A 17355-nucleotide genomic window follows, 5' to 3' on the forward strand; every position below is an offset into this window, starting at 1 on the left:
TGTTTATGTGAACGCTGGACAAAGTTGAGTGTGGCGTGGGCCTGTAGACAGTGTTGCACAATAACACTTCCAGCCTAACAGCTCCCTGAGGGGTGTGATTTATGAGCTGGGCAATGACGGAAGACATCCAGGAACTAAGGTCTACTTAACAGGCATGGAAATCCCATTCTGAATAAACTGTCTATCCGCGTCTTCATCTCTATCTACGACTCCAGAATCTTTCTGTTTGCTACTGCCTGAGATGAGCACCCCACACTAAATAAAAAAAAGCAGTTCAAAGAGATTCCACAAAAGTGCCGTGATGAATGGGGCAGTCTTCCTAAACATCTGTCGGAGGCCTCGGTGTCTGTCTGCCCGGGGGGCTCATGCAGTCAGGTCAGCGCAGTCAAAGAGGCTTCCTCCCTGAGCCTCACACGCCTATTCTCCCCCTCAGTCCTGTCCCATGGATCCCATGGTCACAACAAGGTTTCATTGATGGCCGTCGCACCGGCTAGACTGAAGTTTAGTCTTTGTTATATGCTGCTGTTGGTGTTACCCTATTGACCCTCGCGCTGGAGGGATCCCCACCCAACACTGGCGACCGATAATTAGCGAAAGCCTGTGGCGGAAAACACTTTGAAGTCATCTCAGCTAATTGTCGTGTCATCCCCTTTTTGCCTCGAAGCGTGCCCGCGGTGAAACGAAGAACGTAGGTTACGGCAGGCCAACGGTTTGTTCTGACTAAATGGACTATGGGGAAAAGGTTTAATGGATTGAAAAATAACAAATTTATCATGCTTAATAGGAAGCTATTCAGGTCAAATTGAGCTCATGCGGGGGGTTAAATCGCATCATAACTTTCTGGCGCTCGACCTTCACTGTTAATTGGGAGCAGTGAAGAAGATTTCTCATCCACCTAACTGTTGCTGAGGAGAAAGCACATGATTCCCCCTGCTCACAGCTAACCCAGCATGAGGCCCGTCCAGCGGGACCAGCCGCCCTCAGATATGAGCATTACATGAAACTGAACACTACATATGGGAAGGGGCAACGCTGCTTGAAAACACAGCTAGCAATTAGTTTGGCCCGGGCCATACCGAATTGATGTGCTGTCGAGTCGGAGTCTGGAAGGCACGTGTCATCAGTGAGTCAACCAGCAAATGTGGTTTATGCATCATCCATTCCCAGCAGAAAAGGTAAACAGACCTTAACCTGCATTACTCAACAGACTGCAGCCCTAATATGAAAACAACTGACAGTTTGGTAAATCCCGTCCTTTCTCCCGCGTGCGGTCGGACTGTTGAGTAGGCGGCTTAAGGGTGAAACTGAAAAGAAAAAAAAAAGTAAAACTGTTTTTCAGCGTCAGACAAGAACAGTTTCTGTCCCACAACTGTTTGTACTAGAAACCCTCATGTAATTTTGTAGGTCTAGACAAGTGAGTATTACAAAACTTCCACTTCCACAAAAACCTCCAGGGATGAATGATATCAGAGCAGTGCTGCAAATACACAAAGATTACAAGGCAAACTATGTGTTTTTACTCTGTGAATGGTCCACATTACGGGCTGCTTTGTTGATAGCTTTCTTGGTAGAAACGAGTTGAAAAAAGGAGTGACCCTCTGGAGGCAATTAGGGAGTCAAGTGAGTAGAATATAACACTCTCTGTGTGAGTGTGAGCAGTATTTTAACAGGCCCTGGTTCAAAAATAAAACCACTTTTATAAGATCTGCATGACACTCATTAAAGTTGGAAATAAAAAGAGGAAGTGGGTGCAATGGAAGCCTGTCGAATCGGTGAAAAAGTGGGATTCTGTTTTTGCATTGTGACCGGAGAGGCTTCTGTAAATCTCTTTGCTCCTCTATTGCATGTCTGAATGTTGCACATGCCGGATTTAGATGGTTAACTACCGTAAAGTCGTTGGCAGGTCGGTGCCAGACAGTTGGCATGAACTAGAGGTGCCTGTCTCACCTTTGCCCCAATTTCTGAAATATCCCATCTAATATTGCCTCGCTGGTCCTTCATGTTGTCTGTTATGAAACCCTGTTGAATAGAGCCATCAGTTGGGACTTTTGCGAGATAAGTGTGTCGAGCATTTTCTCTCTCCTGTTGTGGAAGGAGGGGGTTGTAGGATAATTGGAGCAGATATCCATTTCTATCCTCCTGGTAAAGCTGCTAATGTGGAAAATGCTTGACCTTGATTTTCCATGGTCCGTTTTTTGGAGCCACCGTGAAACGACGTGAAGCGAGCGGCGAGGCGCGCGGCCATCTATCATCCAGGACAAAAAACAGCTGAGCCGGTCCGGGCTGGGCCTTGTGGCCGTGTCACAGCCAGGGGGACCCAGGAGGAGGAGAGCCCACGGGGCCCGGGCCAACAGCTCGAGAGGCACGCTGAATCGAGAGTCAGGGGCCAGGAAAATCGAAAGGGAGGGGAGAGAAAGACGGGGAGAAGGGGGAAGAAAGCTCCGAGAGAAAAGCCAGGATGATCTATTACAGACATTAACCCCTCCCTCTGCTTTTTTCTTTTGTCAATTCTTCTAAGGGCCAAAGAAAACACGATGACTAAACACTAAGAATTTACAAGAATGCATGTCGAGAGGGCACAATCTCCATCCCACACTTATTTAGACTTTCCTGCCAGTATCGATTTATGCTGTGATTGATTTCATGTGATCTAGAATGTTTTCGGCTGCATCTGGCTAATGACTAAAGGCCCCACATCTATGGAGAAATATATGTTGTCTGGAAAGTTACGGCAAGTTCTTATTCGACTTAATTGGCTGCCAGCGCGATCCACCCTTTGACTCGGCTCGAGCGGCTTTTATCATGTCGTGGTGTGACATCACTGTGTGTATTGTTCGCAAGAGACACTTTTAAATCAAGCTCCAAGAGACATAAGGACTACACCACAAAATTAGAGGCCGAAGTGGTGGATTTAGAAAACATTTACAGAGTTGTGCGAGCAGTACATTTTCTATCTGGCCAGAGGTGAAACATTAGCCGGCGCATATTTCAAAAGCCCACCAAAGCTGCCGTAGCTAAAACAATTTTAATGTGATAAACTAGACTCATAAATTCTCATAAATCCACAGGAATCTTCGCCTTTCTCCGTTTCTGTCCGAACCAACTCCCTTTCCCAAACAAACCAGATTTCAATCAGATTATCTTTCAAATAGCAGAGATGGTTCTGTCAGCTAAACGACCCTGATTAAACATAGCCTGTGATAGACCTTTTGCATATTTAGCCCCTAGATGGAAGCAGGAGGACGGCATCTGCCTCTCTGTCTATCTTTTCTTAAGAATTCCTATCTGAGGAACCAGTGCCCACGCAAATATTCGGGGAGCGAGAGTGATTGCCTTGCCCTTGTCCACTGCGCCGCTGCACTTATTCAGAGGTGGCAGAAGTACAAACACACTTTGCTCATATAGAAGTACAGAAAAAGAGACTGATTGCTTAAGTACTGATTCAACTTCCTTACTCAAGTAAAAGTAAGAAAGTCCACGGTCTGCAGTGTGCTCAAAGCTTTAAAGTAAAGAGTATCATTTCTTTGAGCCAACAACTTCCAACAGCTCACCTCAGAAAGGCCATGGGCGGGAAACGTCGTGCTTCTCAGAATCTGCTCCGGCGTCGTCGGCAGTGTTACCTGGTTCAGTTTCACTCATGTCGTTGCTTTTGTCACATCTTTTCTCCCCACCCCAGCCCCCCTCTCCGTCTGCATCCAGAGGCATTAAAACTAAAGTAAAAGTGAAAAGTTGTCAGCCGAATAAATACTCAGGTATTTATTTGTTTTATTTAAAATCGACTTAACTGCGGCAAAGAAGTGTTTGCACTTGGATACTTCCCAGAGAACACACACATCTCTTTTCTGTGCCCCTACTGACTCGCCCTTAACATCAGGAACAAGACAAGGAAGCCCTCACGTTCGGCCCCCATCAGGCTTAAAAGTATCCTTTCGACCTCATCTCAAACCTCGCAGACTCGCGCCGGTGATATCACCAAGTCATACAGAAAGTCAACAAGACCTAGAATATACAAAGATGAATGTGCTCTCTTCTGTTTCTCCAGCGTGACCTCCGAAACGAGGCTCGTTATCGTCCGATTGCAGTTGGCACCCGCTTGGGTTATTCTGCTGCTGTGAGTCCATCCATATAACAGACTCTACCCGCAATATATGATGCATAATGATTTCTGTATCGGAGCCAAAACCGTTAAGGCTTTTAAGAGGGGGGTAAGAGGGGTAATTTGTACATGGGAAGTACTTAATCTAATCTTTGTTTCAGCTTTCTTGACAATTTCTCTTACGGCAATGACATCCCGGGCAGCTTAAAGCCTTTGTTAAGTTAACAACTCACACCCATAAATGAATGAGCCGATCACTCAGCCATGAAGTAATGCAGGGTGGGTTCGTTGCCAGCGCTATGACATGCAACGGACGCGCAGCCAACGGTGCTAAAGTCTGTCTCACTATAACATGTTTCTGGACCGCTCCTCTATTTGAAATGGAGATGATAGATTTTCCCCGCGTCTCCGGCGATATATAACAACATCGCACAAGGCCTCGCATGTACGGCATGACTTTGAAGCGCACACATGTGCAGTTCTCACCCATTTGAAAAAAAAAAAAACAACCAAAAAAAAAAAAAAACCCACAGGCATAAATATCACAGAAGGTGAAGTGGAAGTGCCTGTCTTAAATAACGCCCCTGTGACTTACTTCCATTACTTGGCTGACAGCACCTCATTCATACGAGCTTGGCCTGAGACACTGCACATTAAAGTTCTCCCGCTCTATCTTCAGCTGTTTCCTCTCGTTGTGTGATGTAGGTCTTCTGTGATATGCCTTTCCAAGGAAACGCTGTCATGTTCAATGAAAAAAAACAACAACAAAAAAAATCCCCTACATTAATAAAAGTACATAATTTCAGCTTTTATGAAGCGCTTCTCTGCCAAACGAACCTCCCTTTTTCCACGTTTTCCCCCAGGTTCTCGCTGCTGCCCAGGCTGAACAATGTCGGTATTATGTTAGCTCCTGGGCAAAGAGGAAGGAGAACTGAGGGCTTTGATACAAACAGCAAAAGGTAGCTGACGAGGAGATTGACGCTCCTTGTTGGTGCTCCCCATTGAAAGTCATCACAGAGACCGATTCACAGGGATCACTTAAAATTCTGCAGGCGAGGCTAAGAATACACAGTTGATACTTGCTCATAATGAGAGCCCTACATTCTGGGTGTAATGATACTGTTTGGCTTTCTAATGGGTACACTTGAACTCTGACCCGTCATTCGCTCAGCGGTGACGAGGCAGCCACTTTTCGACTGAATGGATGCAAATGTGTCCCTCTCGGGATGTTCGTGCTGACAGGTAGAGTGTGTTCCCATTGGGAAACTTCATTAGGAGGCATCGAATGTGCGTTCAGCGGCTTCAGAACATTTGCCTCACAGTCATACGCCAAAAAACGTCAAGGATGTTGTTCAATCAAACCACTAAGTACTCTGGAGACGAACCAAATCCACCATAAGATTTCCTAGCCAACCACACACATGCAAACAGGTTGTTTTTGCATCGGTGTAATCACCAGACTTTGTTACTGTTTCTGTGACCATGCGCTGTGTAAGAAACTGTGCAGTGTACAGCAGTTATATTTTTCTGCTCTGCATTTGAAAGATGATAGGAGTGGCTTGGTTGTCATGCCAGAGTTTTCAAAGGACTCTTTGTGTAGAGGCGTCGGTCATAGCCAGAGACATCCTCCTGGTATTTATTCTAGAGTTCCTCCAGATGCTGCAAATTGTATCAATTTGGGCCACATTAAAGCCTACTTTCATAACACGGATAGCTGCTCCACAGATCTGCGGTGACTCTCGAGCAGAGGTAGTCGTGCCCCGGGGGGTGGGGGGCTAATTCTGCAGTTGCCAGGTGGTACGTGAAAGCCTGCTGAACAGCTCAACAGGCCTCATTATTTATGTGATTTATTGTAAAAAAAAACTAGGCAATTTAGAAATGTATTCACATATAGAAGTCAGCTGTAACACCTGAACTCTATGTATTACATCTGAGAGTGTGAAAACTAATTAGCAAATGAGCAAAGAGGTTAACTTAGTAAAAGTTTATGAAAAAGTAGCTTCAAATACTTAAATGGTGTTGCTAAAGGTCGTAGATGAACACCTGACGTACACAAAAGTAATAGGTTAACATTTGAAATAGGCATTGTTTAATGTTGCTGATGAATAAATAGCTGAAAAAACTGAACAAAAATGGACAGAGATGCTAGTTGAAAAACTATAGGCTATTTAAAAGTAACACTGATGGATAAACACTCGGCAAGCAATGGAAAAACACCTGAAATAGTCCGGTCAGCTAAAGGTAATGTATATGCAATGACGTCATGGATAAATGGTCAAAATAGGCTTCCTAAAAGTAATAGATAAATGAGTAAAACACACCTAACTGCGAGTGAAACAAATGTCACCTAATACGCACCACTTGAATAAATCCCTCCCTCCCGTATCTTCTAATAACGCTCAGTTTCTGCAACCGTAAGATCATTTTGGAGGCTGCGGTTCGTGCTGTTGTTGGACTGCATCACCTTATACATGAGCTGTTTCTGTCACCGAGAGAAATGAGGCGGACAAACTAATACGTAAAAACGCAGATGTAGATAATTAAAACCAAAGTGGAAAAAATGGGCTGACTGACAGGTACAGCATTCTGCCACTCAAGGCAATGCAAAACTTTACATGTGCGAGAACGTTGTGTCAACAACATCAACGTTTGTGTAATTAATGGCGTTGAATAACACGCTGTCAAAAAATCATTTCAAATGAACACATTTGGAGGATGACAGGTGGTGCTGCTGAAGTATGAGTTCATCTGACTGGGGGCTGCTGCAGTACATCTGGCAAGGAAGGGCTGGGAACCACTGCTGTACACATGGCTTATAACATGATACAGTTAAACAGATTAAGACCCTGATTGAGTCTATGGTACAGAAACAGCTGAGCCGCGGCCAGCTGCTGGCTCACACAGGTCACTGAGCTGATAGCGCTCGTAGGATTTGTCTGTGCATGCTCTGGTCACCTTCAAAAAGGGCTCGAGGGGCAACTGGCCATGATCTACGACATCAACACCGGCCAGGCAACATGCCTGGGGGTGGAGTGAAACTGGTGGACAGTCATAAGATGGATGCAGCCTCCTTGTCTAATTAGATTTCTCCCGGGTTGCAAGATGTGCTGTAATCAACTGGCGCTCTGCCTAGGTCTATAACAGACATGATGTTCCCTAAGAGATCTGAAAAGGAGGACACCTCTGTCTTATTAAGATTACTAGTGTTCATGCACTAACCTAGAGTTTGTGTAGTCAAAAAAACGTGTGTATTTTTTGCCTTTTCGTGCATCTGAGCTAATGTGGGGAAGAGAATGAATGGATCAGACTACTAGTCTTCCTCTCTGCTGCTGTGTATTTTTGATGGCAGTCCGCTGAGTGGTGGGCTAATGGTGCTCGGGGGCCACTCCGTGAGAGAGACAGGCGTGCATCTTTTTGCGGGCTGAACGAGGGGAAGGGGAAGCCAGCTCTCTTTTTGGGGTTGTTTAAGATCTTATGGGAGAAGAGAAATGTGTTATTTCCAGACAGTCAGAGAGGGAAAGTGATGATGCAGCATGGATGAGTGGGGGAGATGAATGGGATCTGTTACATAACCTGACCAGTTTTCCAAGATTTGAGACTGAGTATGGACTGTGAGCTTCCCATACATTTTTTTCCCCTTCCCCTTTTTGTTTTGTTTTTAAAAAAAGTCACATTTCCAGCAAGCACGTTTTTACAATGCTGTAAACTGAACTCTCAGTTGTGCATCACACTGTGCTGTGGCACTGTAATGAGATGAAATAACAAACCCCACGCCAAATGAATCCAAATCATCACAAAAGAGACGGCATTAACTTAAACAACCCAGCAATCAGTTGCTGTGGAGTCCGACAGAAAAAAACATCTGGTTTCTACAATTTTTTTTATGATATTGTAGTAGCCTGTCAATTCAAATTCAAATTGAAAGTTACTATTAACGCAGCTGCATTCGCGATCATTTCGGGGAGTCTCGGTTCAAAGTGGGGAATCACGGTAAAAAAAAAAAAAAAAAGACGCACAGGAACATGATGTAACTTGGCAGGGAGAGTGCGTGTGGGCACATGGACCGAGCGGTGCCGTGAGTGAAGCAACAATACAGCCGACAAGGGGGAGTTTCTTCTTGCAGAGCGCATGCAATCCCTACAAAAATTCCCGGTGACTTCAGATCCAAGGAGGTGGTGATATTCATGGTAGCACGATTCAAACTCTCTCACTTGGAGTAGGAGAACAGCTTCAGAAGCCCTGGAGCCAGCGCGCTGCTCTCTCTGCGCCACTTCTCTGCTTTAACCTTAACTTAAAACAGATGGATTAATGTTTGCTTGAAATAACTTTTTTTTGTTTTGTTTTTTTTCTCCCAGCGCTGGAAGGAGAAAAAAAGTGTCTCACTTTGGACTGAAGCTCTGATTTGACAACCTGAAGACATTCTGCGCAACGTCTCACCTGGCCATTATGAAGAGGTATCCAGGCTTTTTTCATTCCTGGGAGAGGATGCCGTCTTGTTGATCTCGTGTAGCCCAATCGCGTTTCTTTTTATTTGCTCATATTTCAGTCGCTCTCCATAACGCGATCTGCGCTTTTACGCGGTAGTTTCAAAAAAGTTTACATGCTCAAAATGGACCGTGCAGGATTTGCTGTTTTAATGGTTCTGACTGTCGCGCTGGTGCGAGCTGGTGACAGTCGAAGGGACACAACAGGTGGGAGGACAGAGGGTGCAGGGGCCGCACGGGCGGTCTGGGACCAGCAGCTGTCCCAGGTGAGGAGTCAAGGTCACTCGCCCAGGGGACCAGGGGACAGGGCATCCTCCAGACTATCCGGTCAAACCTCTCCTGGGTCCAGCCACTCTAGGAGTCACGTCCGCCTGCCCAGGGGCGCATCATCCCACGGGGATGGCAGGCACGTATCCGCAGCAGGAGCGGCTCACACCGCAGGCGCTTCCCGGGAGGACCTCGCCTCTGCGCCGCGGGATGGTGCGCCGCGCACCGCCAGACACCCGGCCAACCAGCAGCATAGAACCAAAGTGAACCGCAGGCAGAGCAGCAGACCCAGCTCTGCCAGCGCAAGGAGACTTGTTGGGTAAGAATGCCAGCCATGTGCTTTACAGACTGCTATAAATGTGTTTTCACTTTATCGAGCCTTTCACCCTCACTGTTGGAGCTGTGCTCTTGAAGGAATCTGTGTGACCTATTTTACTGTATGAGTCCATGTGGTTTACTGTAAAGCGGCGGTGGCCCACTTTAGCAAGAATCTCTTTTCCTGTAAGGCAAAACCAAAGAGATGATGTAACACAACAACCCACAGGAAAAACGGCTACAAAGTGTCCCTTCATATCAATACAGAGCTGCACGCATGAAGGCGCATGGAGCTGTCACCCATGAGGTGAAGGAGCTGCACCCCAGCTACATCTGAACTGCTGTAACATATGTATTTTGTCATCAGGGTCACAGCAGGACATGGAATAATAGCTGAGGTTAAACACTGCTGCTGATTACCAGGCTGATAGTGGAAGCCTGTAATGGGGCAGCAAATGAATATGAACTGCAGCTGAACTATTTTGAGACTATAGTGCAACGCTGCGTTATCACCACTTCCTCCCATTACTACACATTACAGTGTATTTCAGGTCGTAGTAGTAGGAGAGTGGCCCCAGACTGCTTCAGTGTGTGCGCCCCAGTTCTCCGCGCTGTTGCCCGGCGGCCAAGTGTTGCAGTGGCTCGAACGGGACGATCGGGCTGTTGAAAATTTGCAAATTGTTTCGCCTGGTGATCAGAAACACCTGTTGTCTCCGGTGGCTCCTCTCTCAACTCCGAAAAACAGGACGATGGGTTGTTTTCCACATTAAAGCCCCCCCCCTTTTTTCTTGTTCTTCTTTTTGTTCAATGAACCCCTTTGGCGCGCAGCCCTGTTTGTTGACAGAGTGTTTACATAATAATCAGAAGGGGGGTTGGATGGCTCACCTTGGGTTGCAGACGCAGGAGTGAAGATGAAATGTCTGTTCTGTGTGTCTCAGCAGAGCCTCTTTGCCCTTTTTTTCGTGGAGGGGGGGGGGGTTTGATTATTTATACGGCAAATTTATGGTGAGTGCTTTACAAGCGACGGGAGGATTCGGCCAATTGGTTCGCCATCTGTAAACACATATAAAAGATGGTGCTCACCTGCCTTGAGTCTGAACACTGAGGGCAGGGACTGATAGACTCAGTTCATTGTTCATGCCCCCTTCACCCATCTGCTCCTGAGCTGTTGAGATAGCTCTGTGGCGCAGGATACTTACACCCAACAGCCCAAGATGTATGATGTACAGCCTAGTGTTTTTTTAATTTTTGGTTTTTTTTATCGAGTCTGTCCACGGAATACACGTGTCATATCATTCAGCATGAACATGCCCCGATCCATCCTCTCCAACCTAAAAAAAAAAACAAAACACAAAACACATTTCTCACCGCATCAGTCAGCCAAGTCGGTTGCACTTTACGCACGGCTGAGTTTCGGGCGCTGTCTACTTAAAGAAAAAAAAAAAATAGCCGCCTTTGGTATTAGATCCAACACGCGAATTCCTCGCTCGACGTTTTCCAACAAAATATAAGCTATTTCCAGTGTCGACGTATGAAAGGCGCTCTTTGAGTTTCTTAAAAAAAGGGAGCGTGAAGGTGGCGTTGCGCAGGAGCTCTGCTCGGGGAAACATTACCTTACAGTAGAACACTTTGGTTCATTAGCTTCAGATGAATCACCCGCTTACAAGAAAGTGTTTTTTTTTTTTTTTTTCGTTTTTCGTGACACATTTCCTCTTGGAGTTCCCACTCAGCTTACCTCTTTTACCGCACCCCTCCGGCACTGGCAGCGATGGGTTCACTTACACCCCCCGCCCCCCCCCTCTTTTTTTTTGCATTGACTCAGTTTGACTCCCCTTTCTGTTTGCGGTGCACCTGTCAGATGTAACGACTGACTCAAGATAGAGGTGAAATAATACTCCAGCACCGCCTCATGTTGGTGGTTTTAAATGAAAAAAAAAAAAAAATGCATAAGAAGGTGTGAACATGATGTTATTTCTGCTCTAACCTGCGGCGCCGATCCTCGACGTGGTGCGTAAAGTTCTCCATTACATACATACATAAAGAATCATATCCCGTGACGGAATTCGAGCGCGATGACTGACGTCTTTGGCACGGGCCGGGCCTGATGCGTTTGATTTATGACAAAGCCGAGGCCCCGCCAGAGAGAGAGGGGGGGCCCCCCAAACAACTGCAGGTGTTATCGCCGCGACGCCTCAGTTACCACTCGGCAGAACTCAAACGAGGGTCACTGAGTCGACTCATCCGTTATCTCCTCGAATCACAGCGAGGCAGACACCCACTTACCGTAATATGTTGTGAAAAGATGACGGGGCACAGATCCGTGACTATTGCCCTTGAAGGTCTAGATGCCTTCTTATCTACCTCTGCTGCATTTGCCCCCCCCCCCCCCCCCCGGCCCCTCGCACTGCAAGTGCGGATTAAAGGGCGCAAAGGATCCAGTTGTAGCTGTTTAAAACTGTGTCTACCTTGTCTCTCATTTGCGCAGTGATTTATAGAAGATGCAGGGTGCTTTTTCATGTCCCGTGTGTCAGGCGTAATCTTTGTCAAGCCTCTGGCATGACAGATACAAAGGAGGGGGGTTGTGGATCTGGCCTTTGGATAGAGTTTCCAGACTTGGCCTGGCCATTTTTTTTTTTTTTTTTTTATCAAATAAAATGCAATAAAGGGTAATTCTCTCAGGGGGTTGGTATAAATAGGTCAGCCACATCAGAGTGAATCCTGAAACTCAAACAAGTGTTCCAAATCAGATCAGTTTGTCATGCGAAGGTTTGAGGGATTCCACCCTCACTGTCATTGCTCAAGGGATTGTGAAGAGGCCCGTCTATATCAGTGGATGCTTTAAAAAACAGTACCAATCAGTGTCTCATTTCACCCTGTCTCACATTTGTTCAGGCCGAACGTCTGTGGAGGTCAGCAGTGCTGCTCCGGCTGGGCGTTGGCACCGGGAACCAATCGCTGCATAAAACGTAAGTAGAAAAAACAAAACAAAAACGTGACCTATGTACATTTTACATGTAGCCTATGCAATCAGCCTGAATCAGCTTTATTCTGCACAAACTGAAGCCGAGTGCGAAGTCTCAAAGCGGCCCACGCGCACGCCGACATCATTATGCGTAAGCTTCGCAGACAGAGAGGCTTTACAGTTTTACGTACACAGACCGAAAAATAACACAGTAAACGGCTACTAATGACTGTGCTGTCAAGTGGAATTGCCCAATGAAAGTTTTTCCTAGGGTGTTACTGCCCCCGTGGCCGTGTTCATCATGCCTTTTCCCCTTTTTCATGTAGGCATCCTCGCAAAGGAAAATTACCACCACTTAGCACTTGGCTCTCTTTTTTGACACAGGCCCTTAATTATGGGTGGAACTGCCTCTTCTGTTATTTGACCACAGCAGTATTGGATATCCTAACTGCCAGATAATTAAAAAGCGGAATGGAAGACACTAAGGCAGCTTCTTAAAGAGCAATATTGACCAAAAAAAAAAAAAGATTTCAGCATAGACATTCTTGTCTTTAACTTGCATGCAGACTCTCCAGAGAACTGGGCCGGTGTGTCGGAGTCTTATCGCAGTTTACACCAGATTTGCTCTAATGTCATGTTCCAGTTTTGTGTTTACGGCCTCCATTGTTTGCTGTAGACTCAAAATAACAGGTTGGAATTGGAGCTTTTTTTAGGGGTTGGAGTTATCTTTAAGTTTTACAAGTGAAGTAAGAACCGACAGAGCAGCTGGCACCTCTTCACCGGCACACTTGTCTTTTTTCCTTTCTGTCTCCCCAATCTAGCTATCTAGCAACTAGCTGGCTGTACTTCTTTTTGACTTGTTTACTGAATTCCCTGTTTGTTCTCTGCTAATTATCCCCCCCCCACACACACACACATGCACACACAGTTAACACACATTTCAGCCAGTCGATTACACAACAAGCTGATTGGCCCCAGCAGCCTCCTAATTAGATCTGCTTCCCTCCTGCCCAGTGCAAATCCCTCCTTCCACTTCTTTTTTTTTCTCAAGCCCCGGCTAAAGGCACACTTACCAAGGTGTAAATTACATTTAACATGGAGCTGCAGTTACCCAAATTAAAAGGGTAAATACTATTAATCTGCCAGAAAAGTAACAGGTCCAGTCTAACGCGTCTGTGTTAAACAAGACGGTGCATCTGAGCAGGCCAGGGGTCCCCTCCAACCATCTGGACCCTCTTACAGCTTGGCCCTCGCCCAGGTCTGACTGGAGGCTATGCTATCATCAGCTGAGTGAAGCCCCACGGCCGGCAAAGTGCCAACACAAAGGCCCCAGACTGGAGCTGGGACTGGAAGCCCCCACGTAGAAGACCTCCATGGAGGAAAACAGGCTCAGACTATCTTTATTCCGTCCCTGCCTGAGACCCGGGCTGCTTTATTAGGAGATGGCAGCATGAGAAAACATGTTCACAGTAGGGGAAAGAAAAGGAACAAACCTGTCGAGCGGGAGCATAAGTAAAAACATATCACGGCTGAGCTGCGTATAGGAAATTCTAGCTGAAGGGATTGAAGTAATGTCTAATATTAAAAGTGTCAGCTGCAGGCTTCACCCGCGAGGCTGGATTGGGTGTCTACAGCTATGGCTTCCTAACAATAACTCCTTGTTCAATTGGGTTGAGCTCAGAGCAAATATATGACAGGAATTGGATCACTAGTTGTCCGGGGAGTGCGCCTACATGTCTTTAGAAATGTTTATAAAAATGGTCTGCGTCTGGGTCTCCGTGGGTCTTGTTTGAGATTGTTGTCTGGCTCTCTGAGGACACGGTCTTGCCCGCGTCCTGGCAGGTTCGACGCTGACGGTCTCTGTTTTCAGCTTCAGGATGGATGGTTAACAGACTTGTTTGTGTATTAAACTAAATTCCATTTGCTGAAAATAGCCAGTGCTGTGCGATAGAAAGCTTTGATCCATTAAGGAGAACAGAACATTGCATTTCCACTGCTGCGTCTTGTTTGTTTCACTTCTGGTGAGGTTAACCGCTCTAATTAGTGACTAACGTTTTACATAACCAATATTAGTTTTATTAATGGTGGCCGAGAGCCAAAGGTGTGTGTGTGTGTGTGTGTGTGTGTGTGTGTGTGCTGTGTTTGGCTGGGAGAGTGAGGCCAGGTGTAAGCTCGGCTGCACCTCCGTCTGTTTACTCGCAGGCAGGATCGCAGCTCCCGTTGAGATGAATGGAGCATCTTGTTTTTAGGTCAGCACTCAGACTTATTCCCCACCGTGCGGGGGTTCACATCTGCTCATCAAAAAGCACTGTTGCTAAGATGAAGAGCTGAGGGAGTCCGTATTGTAGCCTAACCCAGCGAGAGCGCAGCAGTAGTCCTGTCTGAGTTATAAGGAGAGCTGTCAGCTGCATTACCGTCTCTGTCAACACCGTCCCGACACAAAAAACGATGAAATGTTCCCGCTGCGGACGGTCAGCTCGGCGTCTTCCACTGGTTTCATCCTGAACAGCTTCACCGACACTTCATCAGCATCATCCATGAAGTACTCTGGTAAGAGTATGGCGTGGGAATGTTGCGCACCTGACAGCAATTACCCAGGAAGGGAAAACAACCAGTTGATTTAGTCGAATTTGTACCAACAGTTTGAATGAGGAGCAGCCACGGAAAGCTGTTTACAAAATAACAAGCTACTTAGCTGCGGAATTAAGATGAAAGTTTGATTTTCTGACAAGTTTGAGGATAAATACAGAAACCCCTCAATTAGATGTGTTATCAATCAGTGCAGAATTACTGTTTTGAAGTTTTTGGTTTACACGAGTTCTTGGAAAAAAAAAAAAAAAAAAACCACACACAGTAAGAGCTTTAAAACCCGGTGTTACCGGAGAGTAGATTTGAGTTTTATCTGCTCTCCTTTGCGTCGGCTTTCAGAGGCTCCACTTCTTATCGTTTGACCTTCGAATGTGGCTTTCGCTCATACCTAAGTGGATTGTTTTATAGGCTACTAGAGAGCACACAGACAGTCTGAGGAGCTCTTTGGCAAGTGTAGTATACTGTAGATGTCTACTAGTTTTACAAGAAGCAGCTCTCCGAGGCTGTACTTACTCTCCACACTGTGGTGCTCTTTTTTAATTTTCCTCCCTGTGTCTCACAAACTGCAGCTATTCCTGTGTTGTGGTGACTCCGAGGGGCCACACGACTTTTAAACCAAGGTGTTTCAATGCCAGCGTGACGGAGCTTTTTGGCCGACCCCTTTGACTGACTAAGTTTAGCTTATTAGCATGCTCAGGGATTTGGTCATACACCAAGCACTGGACGAAGTTTGACCTGATGATGGTGCTAGATGAAAAGTTAGGGATCACCAAAGACCAAAGTTATGAAAAGTTATCCTGAGTGGGTGCATGGATATCCGTAAAAGAAATAAAAAAATTCCAATGAATGAATTATCTCAGTCAGGAACAAAGCAGTTGACTGACCAGCTGACAGACTGACAAGCCGACATTGCCGTCCATAGAGTCATGTTCCGAGCTGACAAGGACTGCTGACAGGGCCACTGTTGGTCAGAGTTATGTTGCGTGGCTCTGGCTTCTCCAGTTGACATGGCTGTTTTAGTAATTGGATTAATGGCACGGTCCCCCACACACAGAGTTGACGTACGGGACAATATAGAATACTTCGGACCGGGGGAACAGTGGGGGGAAAAGACTCCCTGCAGCACGGACAGGAACTGGCTTCACGTTCAACCTGAGCCCATAGTGCTCCCCGATGCGCAGCCTCACAGATGCTACAGCGGAATTCATTTCACCACACTATACATCACAATATTTTGTCGAAAGCATGCAGTACATATGGCAACATGCTGACCTACCAAAAAAAATAAAAAATAAATAAAAAAGCAAACAGATGGCCGTTGATTTAAACCCGTTGCTGTCTGAGAGAGTGCAGATGAAAGGTGCATCATTCACGTGGAGGAATAAAGTTGTTTTCAGTCTCTTAAGCAGTTGGTGATTGACAGAGTGAAACGCGGCGGAGAGGAGTTTCTTTTTGATTGCCTTCCAGCTTTCTTTGGCCTGCTGTGCCGCTTAGTTCCCCATCCCAACCCTGAAATAACTCCTCATGCGGAAAGTCTCTCTCTCTCTTGCTCACCTCTGTCATCACAAGGTAACTTTTCCTCGCTTTCCATGACAAAGCTATCGCATGTAGCATGCTTCCCTGACTTCATCATGTCCCCGGTGTAGTCGGATTAGAGCCCTCAAGTGTCTAGAGAGCCATGTTAAGGGCCTGACCCAGCTGTTCACCATGACATCATCACCATCACGACGTCGTTTTTTAATATGAACTAGTTAATGAAATAATGGCATATTCATAGCAACATCGTAAAATCCACCCATTTTTACTTCATCATTCATCACAATCGCTTTTTGAGATTTAAACCAGATCTTGTGTGTGAAACTCAGTTAATGCTCTTTTGTCTGCAACTACATGTGCGGAGCAGCTGCTGAAGTATCAAGGACGGACACGTGCGAACGTTTCCTGACCTCCAAAACGGTACCCAAAAATGTAGGTCCGCCATCATCGCCTAATAGATACAAGCCGTCTCAGTTTGCTTTTTATTAACCTCCTTGACACGCAACAGAATATCCACATCTATTGGACCTGATCTTTACAGTGAGATTTCTCCTCTGCACTCACAACTCATGTTAAACTTCCAAGAAGCCGTCTCGAAGGCCAGTGCACAGCAGGAGCGTTGTGGTACTTGCTCTTAGCCCGACCGGTCACATGTATGTGTTTTTAAAGGTAGAAAATAGATTTATTGTGCATAACGGACGTCTGAACTGTGCCGTGAAGGGGTTACGGCATGCACACTTCATAGGATAGTATATGACATGCAGCTGGAGGTCATGAGCTGGAGTCAAGCACATGATGTAGTGTGCAACATGAACCACCGAGTCACCAGGTCACCAAAGAGCACTGCTAAATGCATTAGTGTTGCAGCAGAATTACTGTAGATGTTGTTGTGCATTGCCAGATCTCCAAATCGCTGGAGGAAGGTCTGGCTGCATCAGCGCATCAAAAAAAATTGGTTTACTTTTATTGATTTAAACCAGTCACATTTGTCTTGGGTGGTTCAAAGGACAGGACGCAGCGACGGTGCAAGCACAATCAACAAAGAAATACAAAAACAAAAAAAAGGATAGAAACCAACACAACACTGGAAACACAGGCAGGAACAC

The 17355-nt window shown here is 46.0% G+C and overlaps 1 protein-coding gene across 1 annotated transcript in view; it reads left to right on the forward strand.

Annotated features, from left to right (window-relative positions):
* The first annotated feature begins 8216 nt into the window (after window positions 1–8216).
* The window catches only part of LOC115566259 (latent-transforming growth factor beta-binding protein 2), an 88283-nt gene continuing 79144 nt past the window's right edge, over window positions 8217–17355 (forward strand). The window contains exons 1-2 of the mRNA XM_030392059.1: window positions 8217–9166; window positions 12055–12128. Of these exons, the coding sequence (XP_030247919.1) occupies window positions 8697–9166; window positions 12055–12128 (544 nt within the window). The 5' untranslated portion in view covers window positions 8217–8696. The remainder of the gene's footprint in view (window positions 9167–12054; window positions 12129–17355) is intronic.

This window comes from Sparus aurata, chromosome 16 (genome assembly GCF_900880675.1).
Source record: "Sparus aurata chromosome 16, fSpaAur1.1, whole genome shotgun sequence".
NCBI classification, from domain to species: domain Eukaryota; kingdom Metazoa; phylum Chordata; class Actinopteri; order Spariformes; family Sparidae; genus Sparus; species Sparus aurata.